The sequence below is a fragment of the Chlamydotis macqueenii genome, chromosome 4 (assembly GCF_036417535.1).
Source record: "Chlamydotis macqueenii isolate bChlMac1 chromosome 4, bChlMac1.mat, whole genome shotgun sequence".
In the NCBI taxonomy this organism is placed as follows: domain Eukaryota; kingdom Metazoa; phylum Chordata; class Aves; order Otidiformes; family Otididae; genus Chlamydotis; species Chlamydotis macqueenii.
This window is the reverse complement of record NC_141559.1, coordinates 59,870,824-59,888,715: the sequence shown is the minus strand read 5'-3', so window position 1 is coordinate 59,888,715 and position 17,892 is coordinate 59,870,824. Positions and strand designations below refer to the sequence as shown.

Here is a 17,892-nt window from a genome sequence, read left to right as displayed (position 1 = left end):
CTTACAGTGGCAGCAACATTAAAAATTATGTCTTCTTGTGATTTCTTCAGTCTCCTAACTCATACAGAAATTTCTGCTACAGAATCACTAATAAGAACTCTTACTGTGACTCAACAGTATAGTATTCTGGATCAGATGACATTGTTAGCATATTTTTCAACTTAAATAATATTGAAAGTAGCTGTGTGTTACTTGTGCTGTCATGTGCATGTCATTTTAGAGCCAGAGTTCACGCCAAGAGTGTTTATTGTTCCTTCACTTTTTCTGTTGAGGATTGTAGCAGAAATTCAAAACGGTGGAACTGAGGCTAAAACATAATTAGCGTATTTGTAATGGCTTCTCATCTGACTACTAACCATTCCTTTTGTCTTGCAAGGTCTGATGCTTGTGACCTATAAAGTCCAGAACAGGTAACTGGAGCCATAATATCCAAGCAGCCTCCAGAGTTACAGTAGGGTTTCCCGCAGAAACTTCCTCTTCTCATGGTGACGTGCGGAAAACGGACTCCACAATCTGTAAGATTGTAAAGTAGGTATGTTTATTCAGCGCTGGGCAGCACAAGGGGGGTAGTCCCACCAAAACCGTGCGCGCCTTACGTGGCAACTCACTTTAAATTTATACAACCAAATGTTACATATACATAAAGTTTCACAATACGCCTATACATATGCATGACCTATCCCCGCTTCGTATTAAAATTAGTCCCAAGGGGTCATTTTCATAAACTCCTCCTGTCTGGGCTTGCGCAGTGCCTCCTGGTGGTGGTCGTCGGGGGTCGTGGGGATGAAGGCAGGTGACTCCTCTTCGTCACCGCTAGTAACCTTTTGTTCTTGCGCAAACTCAGTTATCCCTTGGCTTTCATTCAAGCTGCAGGGTCAGTTTTAGCTGGTTCTTGAAGCGACCCCCCTAGTCCTTACCGGGAACTGTCTTTCGTGAAGAATTGCAAGACTTTCTGCTTCAAATAGTTTGCACAATGGTTAGCAAATTATTAAGCAAGTAGTTAACAAAACATTAAGCACTATTTATCAACTTGATTCCTTAGGATGCACAGCAATAATTAATCAATGCCATATCTATTAAGATTTCTTTAACTCCTTCTCTCAATGGAGAAGAGCTTCTATACATATCTCCCACCAATTTTTCCTGGTACTTTCATAAGCAGATGGTAGAAGTAGAGTGCAGCACCAGAGGTGCTCCAAAGGGATTGCGCTGTGCAGCAGGAAACCTGATGTTTTGTTTTATGGTGACACAGATCCTAAAAGTAGGGCTATGAGGATGGAGGTGCACAGGGAGACAGGCAGGCTTACTTGGTCTCTCTGCAGGTAACAGAGCCACCTAGACACTTCAAGTGTCACAGACTTTGAAGTCTGTCCTGCTGGCATTGCGTGAATCCAAAGATAGCCTTGCTCTGAGAAGGCATAAACAGCATGGGAACAATCTGCATGCTGGTAAAGATCTTACAGTATTGTGTCTGCTGCTGTTATGGTGATGGGAATGGAAGGCTTTCAGTACTTTTCCATGATTTACACCTAATTGTCTTAAAATTACTGGCGAACCTGCCTCAGAGGGATTGAATGCATTGTAAAATACTGTAATGTAACAACTTCTTCATTTTTGTGGCTTCAAACTCACTCTGGCACTAAGTTTCTGGTACTCATCCTGTACTTTATTTATTTCATATTCTCAGCTGGAATTATTTCTTTCCACTTTGCTGGGCAATACCCTCACCAAGAAATAAGTTAAGCCTCTGTGACCAACTTCCTAAACTTTGCAGGAGTTTGGTGATGCTGTAGTCTTCAAATTTGATTGAGAAGCTTGAAGAGGAGTTAGTGTGGAAGGCGAATGTGCAAATTTGAGAATTTGTTGAATCCACACAGTTCTCAAAGTATTATGTGGGTCTTGAGTTGAGAGACTATGTTTATTCACGCACTCCCCCAGCACTAAACATATTAGATTCCCCGGCTTCACAAGGGGTAAGAAAAACAAAATAGGTAACAACAGTTACTCAGCTCACCTTACTGTAGTGTAGTAAAGTCTGCCTTCTGCAAAGGTGTTGGATGCAATATGCACAAAGTAAGTGGATGGATCTTCTCATTGCCTTGCAGCCTAGACAGACCTACAGCTTCAAACCAACTCACACCCAGCGGGAAGTTCTGAGCAAATTAAAAAAAAAAAGCACAAGTTGCACCTGTGGAAAAGTTCTGAGCGAGAAAGAGTCTAGAAACCCAGGTTGCATACATAGACTTAAGAGTTCAGAAAATATTGTTTGATTTATAGCAACATTGAATATTAAGCTAAATGTATGATACTACAAAAAGGAATAATTAATGATAAAGGACCTCCAGTGTACCTCCTGCAGCTACCCACTGCTGTGGCTTGCTGAAATTAATTTAAGACTAGAGATGTTTGGAAAAGCGCTGCCTTATTGAGCTCCAAGCACAAGTCAGAAAGTCTAATCTAGATTCAGTAGAGGTTTTTTGTTTTTCATTTAATTAATGATCTTAAGGAATTGAAAGTATGCACAGTTGTGATGTTTTAAAATTAATTTTGTGGCTATATGATGCAGTGATAGTTGTATGCAATTTAAAGCCAGGAAGTATATTTTAGAGGGGAAAAAACCCCCTGCTTTTGCAAGGGACATTTTTTAGAAAAAAATCAGTCTTACATAATACAATGTTAGTTTTCATGGCACGCAGTACAATAATGTATTGAGGACAGTGTAATTTTGTTAGTGAAAGAGAACATTCAAAGTGTGTACAATCTGTTTTTAAACATGTGGGAATACAGCTTTTGTCAAATATATGATAAACAAGAGCCGTATCTGTCATGTAGGTTAGTACAATCTCTCCAGACAGACTCAAGAGTGGTTCTGGCACAGGTCAGATTGTAAGACTGGGTCCTACATCAGTGATGTTTCCTCAAGACTAGTGAAAACAGAACCTCTCTATTTTCTCTGCCTCAGAAGTTTCTCTGAAAAACTTTTTCTCTGAAAAAGCTCTCACTTTGAGGCTACTTACACATGACATTCATGTTCAGGCAGTTGTATTTTCTTTTTTTCAGATTCTAAAATGTCCCTAGTGAACAAATTCAAGCCATCCACACTAAAATATGAAGATGCCAACTCATAAATTATGATACTGAGTAAATCACCTTCCTGAAATAGCTCCTTATTTTTCCATGCAATCGACTTTTCATTTAGAGTTTTGCCTGCATTGGGCTGACATTTATGCTGTGCCCTCAAGGTCATCAGATGCGGGCTCTTTGGCTGTAGTGGAGCAGAAAACCAAAGCAGAGGAAGCATATATAACTGCTGTATTTACTTTAGCAGCACAATCTCCCATCCTGTTCTATGTCAAAGTGAATAATGGTAACAAATCACTGTCGTAAAATCAGTGCTTTCCCTTGCCTGATGTAGACACAGTTGTTCTATATTTCTGTTTTTTTACCCTCTCTGTGGACGTCAAGTTATGGGAAGGGCTGTGGGAAATATTTTCCTAAAGAATGATTTGTATGACTGGACAAATACAGGCTTAAATGGATATGTGTGTCTGCCCTAAAGGTTGATCATCGAGGATCTGATACAAGGATTGAGTGGATAATGCCAGTTTATACTTGGTTTGTCCTTTGTATGAAACTACCGGTTAATGTGGACTTCTCCTTTCTTTCCCACCCTCCCCCCACTTTTCCCAGAGTGACAGTAATTGAGATCTATTGCTGGTCATAAAAACAGCTTCACTGCTGGTGATGCCTCTTGCGTTTGGTTTGATAAGTTTGATCCTTCTACATAACTGACTGAATGATTTTCATTTGCAAGCTTCTTGTTTCAGCCTCTTTTAAAAGAACCCCACAAAATCAGTTTCACACATGCAGAATGTGCTTAAAAATTCTTAGTAATCATGATGCACTGTGGCTTGTTGAGTTGCTTTGTTGCTTGTATGCTGTGCTTCTAATGATAACATAATGAACTTTCACATGAAGAGGGAATAAAAGATGAAATTCGTAACTGTTGAGATTTCTGGAGGCCACATTCAGCACAGAAGTGAAAAATAGAGCTTGCAGCTAATATCTGGCGGTGTATTTTACAGCTAAACCTGTGGCTTACTGAAATGGAGGTGTTTCTGTGAGAGTCTAAAAAGCAAGCTGAGTCTTTGGTGCTGAAAACCTGTATGTACTTTAAGTTTAGGCTAGTTCCATAGGAGGCAACGGAAATACTTGCAATAATGACATTGAACATGCTTTTATAGATACTTGCTTGGTTAGTGCCTAAAATACCCAATATATTATTCTGCTTGTTTTTATCCTCAGATTTTTTCCAGTAACAGTTATTTTGTCCATATAGGAAAAAATGGTTCTGTGGTTAGTTCATTTAGAAAGATTTTTAATGAAACAGAAGCACTGTTAAGAGCAGATAAAAAGAAAAATGCTAACTATAATATATTAACATATTCAGGATGATTAACATACTTGATTCAACACCACTATTAGGAAAATTAGATTTCTTTCTTTGATTAAAAATGCAAATGGAATGTGTCTAGGAATAATGTACTGAAGTCTTAAGAAGAGCAAAGCTCCATTTATCACTTTGCTTCTCTGCTGACTACTAAACCCCTGTTTTACTGTGTACCTGCAAGTAAAAATAGTGTTGGTCCCTGCAGGGATCTCGAGTTGAAACTGAACTCAGAGGCCTTTCTAGAAGTTGTGTTACGATGTTAGGGCCACTTTCGTTTGACTTGCAGTCTGGTGGTGATGAGGCACTTTCATTTTCCTGGTTTGAGGGCATATTTCAAAAATGGCACTGTAGTTGGTAATGATCTACTGGAACGAGGCACCTAATTCCCAAAGCAGGACCAGGGTTTAGGAGAGGAAGCAGTTGCCTCTGCGGAGCTCTGTGCAATATTTCTGCTTCTGCAGAGCACTGTGCAGCATTTCTGCCAGTAAAATTTTCTCTTAGAAAGCTTCTCTAATTGCAGGAAGTGAACTTCATTGTTCTTAAAAAGGATTAGTCCTCAGAATGCATGACTCCCTTTTTTTTCCCCCACTCCCTTCACAGCACTTTGCAGCTTTGCGGTGGCTAAACATGAGGTGTTTAAGTGCCACTTAGTGGCTGTGCAGAGTAAGTGTAAGATACTGCGACAGCTTGACCATTTTTACCTCTCCTGCTGCTGCTTTCCCCAACAAGGGAGTCCCTGGCCTTATCTTAGAGATACTGAAGCCTTAATCTAAGACTGGTTGAAATAAATCAAAAGACTCTCGTGGGTTTTCGATAAGAATTTCAGTGCCATTGTTCCCATTTTACTTTTTTTTTTTTTCCAAATTGTCCCTTTGAAGTTCTGTTAGGGTTCTTCTCATGGGATCTTTTGGCAAGAAACGCCTGTGGAAGTATTGTAATGATTTGATATTTTACTATGTGATGAGCTAGCACAGGAACCAACAGTAAGTAAAGGTACTATCTCTAGAACTGAAATACTAGTGTTCCTGGAGTTTATTCTTGGGTATTAAAATTCCAAAACAAGACAGGTACTTAACTGGGGTTAGTGTTTGGCATCAGCGGATGTTCTGGGGTGTCTCCGTTCCCCTCAACAGAATGTCTGACAGATGTGACGTTAGCTCTCATTCATGTTCTGAGCTTGATACAGTACACTTGCGTCTGGATATCTGGTCCTAAGGACCAAAGTTTCTTTTCTAGAGCCTTGCAGGCCTTCAGAATATTCTTTACATGTATGTTATTAACTCCATAATGAACTAGTTATGTACAGAAGACAGCATACCTCGGAGTGTGTGCACTGATAGTGTGTAGGCTTCCTTTTTGCTGGGAGGAGGTTTTCAGTGGGCACTCCGCAGGTAGGTTGTGTACTGCAGAAGTCAGGCTGCAAGTTTTCCTGTACAATGAAGTCTTACCCCTCCCATGTTTTGTTTTTGTCACTTTCAGTTTTTGTTTTTTAATAGACTATCCATATGCAAGCTAGGATTGGAAGAGTCAGAAAAGTTTCTAGGAACTTCAAACATACAGAACATGGGTTTCTGAGTTACAGGTACATTACTTGCTCAAAGAAGTTGTAGTACTTGTAGTTGTATTTTTGACAGAATAGAAACTGTCAAGGTCTTGGGATAAAACCCTTCACACAACTTGAGACTACGCATTTCCAACGAGCCATATAAAAACTATGTATGTGACAAATTTGCTTTACCCAGATAACCCTCAATGACCTGACTTTTACACACGCACTCGTGCACAGACATGCTAGTCTGTTCTGGAAGCCTTGATACCAGCTTGAGACAGCACAACTGCAGCTGAGTTAGTCCTGATGTAGTCTCAGCTGGAGTTTAGTCCTACCTGGATTGTGAAGGAAATCAAAGCACGTGTATAGGGGTGATATTATGGATCTACAGTGAGGGAATGCAATACCTGAACTTTTTTTTAGCTCTTGCCGTTTGACTGTGTATTATAGCTTTTTGCATGTTAGAAACAAACAGGGAAGACGAATTAAAGCTAACCTACATTCTGCTCATAAATTATGACTAAAACCAACAGGACACTTGAGAATTTATTACATCCTGGGGCAAAAGACCCTACTCGGCTAACTTCTGAGGTCCACTTATTTATTTGGGTCTCTGTGCCTGTGAATACATTCAAATATGTGAGCTCAGACTCACAAGTTGCCATGGTGTCTGAACTTACTGGACTGTCTGAGTGAAGAGTTCAGCTCTCCAGAGTCCAGCTCTCTGCAGATTTCTTCTGGAATGCCAGAATTCCCTGTTAGTATGGGAATACCCGGGAGGAAGGAGACGGCAGAATTCGCCCTTGATTATTTTATTGTTTATTTATTTATTTCAGTAGTGTACCACATGTCAAAGAATGTTTTGGGCTTTATTCCTGAAAATGTGTACACATTTCCCAAGTTTTACCTACTCCAGGAATCTTATGTGAAATGATGCTGCTATCTAGCATTCTCAGTGATAAAACGTGGTTAAGGAAACCTGTGGTGAGGGAATGCGTTCGATCTGTGTGGGTCTGTGGTTGTGGAATAGCTGACTCAGTGTGCGAAGGCTTTCATTGTTCTGTCGGAGGAGCGGAAGCACAGTCAGCACATGTGGCCGAAATATGCAGTGGTGTCTTACTGTAATATATCCTGAGCCCTTTGAAGCGATGCCGCTTTATCAAAACCACAAAACAACCATAAGGACAAATCCTGTTGCTGTATTTTAAAAGTCTCTGTATTGCGTGTTGTATTTCACAAATGTTTTCTAGCGTGTTTTTTAGGAATCAAACCGAATTGGCTTAAAATAATTAAATATGGAGTCTTGTTTGTAATAAAACCGAGGGCTACAAACTTGTGAATAGAAAGCTAGCTGAATTGTGGGGAAAGTGTTTTTTTTTTTTTAGAGCAGTGGAGACAGTGTTTAAATCTTGGTTTTAAATATGTTTTATTGATGTTTTCTGGCTTTCACTGTTACTGAAAGACAATATGACAAAAATATATAAAATCACAAGAGCAAAGAATCCACATCATTGCTACAGATACACTTGATGGGTTAATAAGCCCTGAGAAGAGGGTAGGAAGGGGAGAGATACGAAACAGTAAGTTAAAAGTGTGTGCAAGGGAACATTGCTGATAAAATTTTCCACTTTTAAGACAGCTGAGAAGGAACAGAATCAACAGTACAACACGGCAAAATAAAAATTGCAGATAATTTTATAAAAAGGCAGATTTATATGCACCAGACAAAATTAACATAGTTGCAAGTCATTGTATTAGTAGGTTTCCAGCAGTGTTCTCAATTCCACATTACACAGGAAATACCTAGGGAAGGACTGTGCTGCAGCTTGTAATCAAATGAAGGGCTGGTGATTAGGAGCAGTGCAGAGTGAGGACCGGGCGGGTTGCTGCGTGCACTTCTTAATCGGCTGCGAGGGGCTGCTGTAGTTCTCAGCAGGCTGCTGCAGTTCTCCCACCGAGGCTTTGTCCAAGAGCGCCGGAGCAGGGAGGCTTGTGATATGAGGGCAACGTTACAGAAATTAAGATTTCTTCAGCTTGACTCGGGAAAAGAACAGGACAATATGGTATTTGTTTCCTCTTTTTGTTATCTATGTTTAAAATGTGTAAGGATATAGTAGCAACTTGGTTTGTGATTTTAATGGGGGCAGGATTGGATCCTTCTGAAATGAATAGCTTTTATACCCACATGCTCATCGTGTGTAAATTGCAATATAGCTCCATTGATTCTAGGTGAGTTCTGGACCCTACACCTGCTGAGAGGTAAACCTGAGCTGATAGTTTTTATTGTTAAGCTCTTTCCAACAAAACTGAGAATATTATTAGTTGGGGGTGGGATGGTTAACTCTTAAAGTTTTATTCTAACTGTTACTTTTTTCCAGTTTGCTGAAATGGATGTTGCTTTAGAGTTTCTGAACTACAGTAAAAGTCCAGTAGTGTCTGTCTACTGTCTATGGGGATTGCGGCTGAATTCAGTTATGAGAAATCAATGTGCTTTTGGCATATATCAGTGCTGTTAGAAATAGATTTATTAAGTTATTAAGTAAGTTGTAGAGAACTGAGAAGATTGGCTACTTTTCATGGCTCTCCGTACTGTGGAACTCAATATACTTTCCTAGTCTGCTTCTGTTGCAACTGAAGTGCACAAAATAATATGCAGAGGGTGGTGGGACTATTTTTTGTTTATATTTAGTTGTGTGAACAAAGAGCTAGGCTGTAACTCCATAAAATTATGCATACAAAATTGCTTATTTTACATTATTCATTACTAGAGTGTCCTAATAGGATAAAGTGAATATGGACATCTTGACTAACGTGAAGTCCCATGTAATGGAAATAGGCATTCTTAGTACATGTGTCTCCCATAGCACATGGAGAATCAATAGATTTTATAATTGTGTTTTGATTTTAATCACTTAAGTGAGAGTTGTAATTTCCTGTTCATTGTCTGATTTTCCTCAACACTTTCTAGACTTTTTGTACTATACAACTTATCCATTATTGGAAGAAGAAATGCTTAGTATTTAATTTTTTTTTCCCAATGTGAGGTAGTGCTTCTCCACAAAGGAAATGAGACATATTTTCAAATGAAGCGTCTCTCTTCCTGTCTGAGTAACTTGTGTTAACCATGTAAGTTTCAAGATCAAGGAATACTTTAAGTAAAACTTTTAATTAATTGCATTTCAGAAAATATATCTTAAACTTTGAGAGTTTTTTCTTTTTTCTCCTGAGACCTTTCAGTGCTTGCTGCAAGGAAGCAGTGGGAAGCTGGAGGAAAAGGGCACAAAGCCTTTCCCTGGCCATGTATCTAGTGCCAGTGGACATTAATCCCCATTTAATTGCTACGTCCTTCACATCCCATTGTCAGAAGGATTTTTAAAATAAGCCATCTTGCATCATTAATATTTTATGGTTTATCCAGTTGTGTCAGAGTGTGTGCGCAGGTGTGTGTCATGTCATCCCTGCGGTGGCTGCTGCTCTCTCCCCCAGAGCCGCCTCAGCAACCTGGAGAGCTCAGCTAGTTGTCCCTCAGCTTGATGACACTGAGAAGACCAAGAAATATTGCCCCACTGGGGGAAAAAGAGGAGGTTTCCCACTGTTTCAACCACAGTCAAGACCTAGTTGATGATCTCAAGTCAACGTGTGTCTTTTTCACTGCACACTGGGAGCATCCCCATTTGATTTGAGCTCTGTAATCTGCTTCTGCAGTTTACCAGTTTGCTCTGCTTGTGCTCCACTCTTCCTGCTCCGGTTTCACAGCTGACAGAAAACCTTCCATCGCAAAACAGAATAAATGCATGGAACTTCTGATGTCTCTGTGTGGCAGTTCCCTGCTATGCGCTGAGCTTTCCCTGTTGTGCATTTGCCACATTTTCTATGTGTTTTTTTTTCATCCAGCTATTCAGATTGAAGTGATCTCTTTGCAAGTCTGCCTGGACTTATCTGCAGATTCAGGCTGTGGTTTTTTGCTCATTTATAGAGATCTGATTGATTAATGACAATTGGAGCACTCAGCAGTGCACATTTGATCTTGATCAAATGCAGACATATGACCATACTTGAGCAGAATTAGTCAGAAACCATGGCTAACTTCCTGATAGCTTAAAGTGTTGGTTTTTGGTTTGTTTTTTTTTTTTCTGTGTGTGGTAAGACAAAAAAAATACACAATCCAGCATAAAGCTTGCCAATCCAAAGTTTACTCATCAATGTTTTTGGAAGTGTTTGAAGTGGCAAGATGATTTCAGTCCAGATGAGCGTTTTGCATCAGGTGGCCTTAATGTTTATGAATGGGCACTAAGACCCTAAGGCTACGTTGTGTTTATTGTTACACAGGTTATATATCTCCTTAGACACCTCTCTTACTTTCTCTATAATGTTGCTTTCCCTCTATACCTGGATTTTGTGGTACCTTTGGCATGCGTCACGTTTGTTGCTCAAATACTGTACATCTAAAAGTGTCCTCTTAGCTTCTCCTCCTGTAGCCAACTTCAGGTGTTGAAGGTTAAGTTACTTTTCTCTGGCTTTAGATTCTCTGTAACATTCATCCTCATACAACGAAAGACCCCTTACAGAATGATGGGTTCTGCGTTCCATGAGTAGTATTTTCTCCAGTCCATTGTTTGATTAAGAACTTCACCAAAACCTTTCTACTCTAAGCTTTCTGAATCAAATGCTAAGAGATGATCCGATCTATTCAAGATATCTGAGTGCACAGCCCAACCTCTGCTATTGCCCAGAACTGCCTTATACTAGGGCATAAGAAAAACAATCCATTTTCTCTAGATAGACCTTTTCCAAGGAAAAAGGGATGTCTGAGCACTTCTTTGTCCAAAACAGACCCACAGGGAAGAATCTTAAGATAACAGTAGCAACTAGGAAAGCGGCTGCGTTTTATCATCTAATACTCTCATGACCTCACTCTAGTTGATCTAACCTTGCCTTTTCATACAGCATAATGCTGCTTTTCATTCCTGACTGGGAAATGCTAATGTCATTTGAATCAAAAGCATTTCAGCAGTTACAAATTTTGTGGCTGAAAAGACAATCATATAAAAGCTAAAACCTGCAGGAGAGGTTGGAAAGGGCTCCACTGCTGAGTCAGTGCCCAGCGCTCCGGTAAGGAATTGTTCTGTTCTGTCTGCTACATGGGATGTGAATTGCATGTTCTCTCTGGACACTGGCCCAATGTCTTGCATGTTTCGTATTTGCTACTAGTTAGCAGGTAGCCAAAATGCTTCAGTCTACACTTTTAACTAACAGTACAAAGATTACCCAAAACGTTGTCATCCCTGTTTCCACTGAGTGCCTGGAAACCACCAAGAAAGTCATCCTGTTTTCTTTGGTGAGAGCTGGATTTCGTCTTCAGCATGGATCTGGCATCTCAGGGCAGTGGGGCTGTTATGTACTTTGTGTTAAGGGGACGGCCACTGCTGATCAGTGGTTAGCTTGGCAGGTCTTCCTGTTGTCTCTCATCAGGGGGCTGATGCAGATGTTGTTTGGTAAGGTAGTTTTGTGATTTATCTTTTATTTTATTTTTGTGTTGAGAAAAAAAGGAGTTTGCTTCTAATTTAGCTGAAAGAAGTAACAAAGCTCGCTATTTTCTTCACTACAGTATCTCTTCAAAACCCAGCTAGTCAGGCTTGATTGAGTCTTTGGGTAGGATGAAATCAGAAGGTTTCATTACTCTTTTCCTTCAGTGGATCCAGATGAACCATTTTTCTCATCTTGCATCATATGGAGGTGCCGTAAATGTGTGGGGTTTCCTTAACAGACACCTTTGTTTTGGTATCTTTTAGTACAGCTGTATCTAAGAATCAAAACATTATTACATTTTGAATTCACATGAGAAAAAATACTCTCACAGTAGTTATTTTCCTTCTCTTTTCCCTCTGATAAGGGAGAAACTATCTAGTCTACTACTTGAAATGGGAAGGGATGAGACAAGACTCAAGGAAATCCTAATGAACAGTGAAAACTAAGTAATAAAGGATAAAAATTGTGGGTGTTTTTAAAGAAAGGCTAGATAATGGATACTGGTAACTGCTGGCAGGCATATTCTTTTCTTGCATTTTTTCATCTGAATTTACGAAGACCTTCTTGTGTACAGGGAAAGAAGGGAGAAGTGAAACTTTCAACAGTGAATGTGGGCAGAGGGGGGATAATTCACAAGAAGAATAGCTGCTGAAATATGTTTAAGTACAATTTGGAGGAAAAAGGGAATGAGGTCTGTTGTAAAACCACCACCAGAGTTAACAGAAAAGCAACAGGAGAGGCCAGTTCTCAGGTAGTACAGTTGTGGCTATACCCTTAATGCAATTTCTTCTGAGTCTTCATTCAGTGGTGACATACTGTGAAGACTCTCAAACATATTTACTGAAGAAAGCTGAAATCAGAGGAGAATGAGTCAGAAAATGGTCCTCTTTTGAGTTAAAAGGTAGACTGTAGTCTCTGTTCTTCTTAATATTTCATTATATCTCTCTCCTTATCTCCAAATGGTTTATTTTAATACAGAGAGTTTTGTTGGAGGAGAAATGATGGGGGCATTTGTGTCTGTGTAAATTTATGAAGGACATCTGTAAAAATGAAAGATCATCTTTCTGACAATGTAAGCTTTCAGTTGTGGCTTTGAAGTATTTTAATTGCTCCTGTTTTAAAAACAGCCACAAATATCTTGCTACTATTTTCCATGATAACATGGAACAGTTCATAGGAATGAGAGGTTTGTTTTGTTTTATGAAAGATCATACACTTAGATAAGGTGGTGTCAAGTGCTACTTACTATTTGTGCAATACAGATGTCATTCCCTGGCCCTGGATTTTTCCATTTACCCAAAATGGATATATAGTATTTTTGGAGAGACAGTTATTTGCCCAAGCCAAACTTAAAATAGAAAAACACAGAGGTTCTGTTTTTAGAAAATTGAACATCCTGAAAAATGAATGCAGTTATTGTTCCTACTACATTGCTAAATCTGTCTTTTTTTGGAAGGTGAGCAACACGGTGACCTTTTAATTTACACTGAGAATTTTATGTATTACCAAACATTTGTATGTCTGAACACAAGCTTAGCTGTTTGAAACCAGCTGTTTCGCAAAGGAGTGTGCCCAGTCCTTCCTTCCAGGCTGGCAGTATCACCTCCGTTTAACGGATGAACTAAAGCAGAGCGAGCAGTGAAGCAGCACGCCTGAAAGTCATGTTAACAGCAGAAGCTGGAATTAATTCGCTGTTACTCTGTCTCCCAATTCAGTGTCTTCACCGCAAGACCCCTCTTCCTCCCAGTCCTGCAGAAGCATGTAGAAGGTTTCAGGGTACATTTAAAATCATACAGACATCACTATAGCAATTGCATGCAACAGGTTTAGCAGCTAAATAGTGTGAAGTAACAGACTGGGGATGGCTCTTTGAGCTAGTTGCAGTCAGGGCGAGAAGCCAGATCTCCTGAGTGACATCAGCGTTTAACGCGGACTCAGAGGAGATATGTGTATTGTTTGGTTAAAACTGTGGAAGGGAGCCACTCAGGAAGGGGGAGCTGGAAAAGCTCCCAAACAGGCAGGATCTCCTCAGAGAAAGGGAAGAAATAATTCTTTAGAAATAATATTGTTCACAGTCAGTGTTAGAGAAATGCAACTCCAGTGCTGCCACCACCATGCTATATAGAGCTATAAGCAGCACGTAATGAGTAACGTTCTGCCTTGCTCTTGCCCTCAGTTGCTTTATGAAATAAAAGCAGACCCAGTTCCGTACTTCAAACAGTAATACTTTTGGTGCTCTTCTAAGGTGCCTAGTTAAAAGCCCTGAGAACAAATGTTGTTTATTCATGTATATGCTCTATACATCATGAACAGTAGCAGCAGTGAAATTTTTTTCCCTCTGTCATGCCAATAAACCTTTAGATCACCACTAGAGTGAGTGTTGGTTGTATTTAGTCATTTATTTGGCTTACGGCTAAGAACATCCACACAATCAAACTGCCCCTGGCCACTGTTGTAATGACAGAATGAGCTGTTGGCTATCCTTGTGAATCAGTTTTTCTTTAACCTGTCAAACTATTAGAAAATTGATCTTTTTTTTTCTCCTTTTATGAAAATATGCAATGTATTTGTTATAGTTTTAATTTCAGAAACTGTAGTGTAGATTGTAAATTGATTAAAAACTAGGTCCAAGTGGGCTTTGGGCTCTCCAGCCATGAGAAGGTTACCATAAGTAAGTTGCATGATGATTTATTAGTTCATATTGGTTAGTATTTTGTGGCTCCCTGGCAAATGTTGCTCGGGAAAAGGATTTCATATTCTCACACATCTGCCACAGTCAGATACCCCCATTCTCAGACTATCAGCAATGCGTTGGCTGTGACAGATATATCTCACTTCACTGGTGCCATCCTTTGTTTTGTGCCACCTTTTCTGGGTAGGTATTACTGTTCTGCATCAGCATTCTGGTTTGTTGTTTTGTGATTCTCTGTTCCTCAGGAGGAAGTGGATAGAAGCATCATACTTAGGTACTGCAGGTGCCGCAGGTATGACCTGAGAGGAACTGTTTTTGTGTTGCCCCCTCAGCCCACCATGGCCCATTACCACACACACAGCTAGTGCTATGGCACTTGCCAGCGCGTTAGGGGTGATACTGCTCTCTTGGCGGCTGTCTGCTTTGCTTTGTGTGAACCAAACCCAGGGCTGCGCGATGATGCAGTCTGGGGCAGGGGCCAAACCAGCCTGTTTTCTGCCTCAATGAGCTGTGAGATTGGTTCTGCTTCTCCCCAGCCCGTGTGCGTGGGTGTCACTCTGGTGCTCCAGTAGACATTTAATAGCTTCGATGAGTGGGACAGCATTGGCTCTAAACCTAGAGATGATTCCTTCAGCCTTGAGTGTGCAAGCACAAGCACACGCAGGACACCTTCCCAGTGGGGCGACTGTCTCAGTGAGAGTCTTTGGGCAAAGTGGAGAGCTGAATCTGGCACTTCGAAATCCAACTTTGAATTTTGTTGGGAAAAAGTGTAGAATAGGCCTCTATGTGTTCTTGTTATGATTTTGCAAATCTAGTTCTTCACTTTGTTTCTGTGAGGTGATGGAAAATAAAGGGCTTTTTGTTTTAGGCCCAATGGGTTATTTCCTGTGAAATCCAAGCCTTTTTTTTCCTGGTTCTGTGCCCTTCCTCCAAACTGAGGAAAATGAGTTGTTTTCAGGCAGCCCTGCAGCCACTGAGTAGGGGTGTGTGCTCACAGGCAGCCTGGCCAGGGTGACAACAGGAATTAACACCTTTCCTGTCTGAGTGGCAGGTAACATCCCTTCACCTGGGGGGAAACATAGAATCATAGAATGGTTAGGGTTGGAAGGGACCTTCAAAGGTCATCTAGTCCAACCCCCCTGCAAGGAGCAGGGACATCTCCAACCAGATCAGGTTGCTCAGAGCCCCATCCAACCAGGCCTTGAACATTTCCAGGGATGGGGCATCCACCACCTCTCTGGGCAACCTGTTCCAGTGTTCTACCACCCTCATTGTAAAAAATTTTTTTCCTTATGTCCAGTCTGAATCTGCCTCCCTCTATTTTAAAACAATTACCTGTTGTCCTATCACAGCAGGCCCTGCGAAAGAGTTTCTCCCCATCTTTCTCATCAGCCCCCTTGAGGTACTGGAAGGCTGCTATAAGGTCTCCCCAGACCCTCCTCTTCTCCAGGCTGAACAGCCCCAACTCTCTCAGCCTGTCCTCATAGGAGAGGTGCTCCAGCCCTCTCATCGTCTTTGCTGCCCTCGGCTTGTGCCGCACTGGTTTTTTAGTTCTCTACTTTGACAGCTTGTTTCTGGAAGGAGAGCTGCTAGTGTGTGATGTCAAATGCCGTTAGCTAACATGAATGGCGAGCCTGACTGGAAGTGTGACATTTCGTAGTGGTTTCAAGCAGATGATTTTTTGCTCGGTCTTGACTTCGATGCCAACGTGTTCCCAGAAAGTTACATGCACCGCGTGGGATTTTTTTTTTTTTTTTAATAGCTGCGAATCCTGTCTTTTGCGGTGATCCGCGTCAAAGGGCAACACAGTGAGATAGCAGGCGGTCGTCTGCGTTTTCGGGCCGGCTGCCGAGGGCGAGCCCGCTCCCTTCCCGCCTTCCCGGGGACGGGCGGCCGCCGCGGGGCGCGGAGGCGGAGCGCGGCGGGGGCGGGACGCGGCCCCAGGCCCCAGCCCCCGGCCCTCCCCTCCCCTCGTTTTCCCTTCTCTTCCCGCCTCGCAGTACTGCAACAGCAGCCAGCGCCGCCGCGGGAGCCTCTGTGGCGAGAGCACGGTCCCGCCCGCCCGGAGGCGGCCGCGGGGAAACTTTAGGAGGCCGGGCGGTGCCGGCTGGCTCCCCTCCCGGCGCATCAGGCGGGAGGCAGCAGCGAGAGGCGGAGAGGAGCGGCCGGAGCCCGTAGGATGTCACCATTGTTCAGCTGGGTGGCTAAGGTAGGCGGCGGCGCGCCCGCCGGCCCCCGCTCTCGGGAAATAAAGTCCGGCCTAAGAGTTTGCAGATGTTCGCCTTTCGTTTCAAGGCAAGTCAGCCGGCTCCAGGGAGAGAGCTGAGAGCCCTGCTGCGTAGCTCAGCCGCGGAGGAGAAGCGCTCGGAAGGCGAACAGCGAAGGCGCGGCGGTGTAGCTCACGGCTTGGGTTGAGGGGCTGAGAATGAAGCCGCAGCTCTGGCCGTTTGTCCTGCCCTGCTGCGGGTCTGCCCGCGGGAGGGGAGAGCGGTGCTTACAACCGCACGGAAGGTGCGGTCTGAAGTCTAACGCCTCTCGTGTGCTATGGGGAACGTAACAGCACTCCCACTGCTTGTTTTGGACTTTTTTCATGTTTGTTTGTTGTTGTTGTACTCTGAATTTAGGAAGAGCAGTAAGTTAGCTCTTAATGGGAGACGTACTTGTTGAAGTATGACAATGCGTGTGTCATTGTCATACTGGCTTCTGGCTGGCTTCTCCATCTGTGTGTCTAGGGCTTCAGGAGAATTTTCCACCGTAGCTGTGAAACTACATATAGATGCAAAGCAGTAGAGATAGTTAAAAAAATCTAGACTGTGGTTTTTAGCTGATGTTTCAAAAACATTTGTTTTTTCCAAAGTAACGGTCATTCTGAGTTTGAACTGAGCCATGTATGATATTCTGTCGTGAGGCACAGCAGAAAGCGTAGAAGAGGGCAAGTGGGTGAAGCAGCTGTATGACAGACAAGAATTGGGGTTCCTTAGAGGAATTATCTGGGGGAAAAAAAGACTTTATCTTGAAGTTCAACAGGCAGCCTAGCCTACTAGGCAGACCACATAAAACCTGGTTCTCCCTTCTGTTTTGCCAGGTGTAAATGGTCAGTTGCTTAATCACTGTTATGCATCCCTCTCCCGGAATAGGTAACAGGTAAAATACCTGCCCTGGGAAGGCAGTAAGAGGGAAGTGCTTGATCTGTGACTGTATTACCTTCGTTCGGATTCTCACGTAGAAGGATGTGCTCTATTCTGTCTTAAAAGGACCTTGCTTGATTTTAGCCATGCCGTGAAAAATAGAAATATATCCTTTCCTCTTCCCACTTGGCTTTTTTTTTTCTCTCTGTTTAAAAAGCTACCAGCTGGAGTGCTTGTTCAAGTAGTTCCCTCCCCTGTCATCACTGTGGCTGTGTCTTGTGGGTGACATTGGGCCTGATTTACCGTGTTATCCGAGGGAATGATACTGGCTGTTTTCCATGCTGACTTTTACAAAACATGCCAGTCTCCTTTACAGGTGGCTGCTGTCGAAAATGAGTAATGCTGTTGAGTAAATACTTTAGGGATGCCACCAAGGGGTGGCCCCTTCCCCCCCTTGTTGTTCACCTGTCGGCTGGACAAAGCAGCTAGTCAGAGAGGAGTAAGTCTTGGAGGAGGTACAAGGCAGAACTTGTAGCCCAGACTT

General features: G+C 42.1%; 1 protein-coding gene across 7 annotated transcripts in view; it reads left to right on the top strand.

Annotated features, from left to right (window-relative positions):
- TBC1D1 (TBC1 domain family member 1) overlaps positions 1-17,892 on the top strand; it is a 113,834-nt gene that overhangs the window by 17,047 nt on the left and 78,895 nt on the right. The window contains exon 1 of one of the 7 annotated variants that reach the window (XM_086747179.1): positions 16,348-16,429. The exons of the other annotated variants lie outside the window; for them this stretch is intronic. Coding sequence (XP_086603305.1) covers positions 16,400-16,429 — 30 coding nt within the window. The 5' untranslated portion in view covers positions 16,348-16,399. Of the gene's footprint in view, positions 1-16,347; positions 16,430-17,892 lie in introns of those variants that run through there. 7 annotated transcript variants of the gene reach the window in all.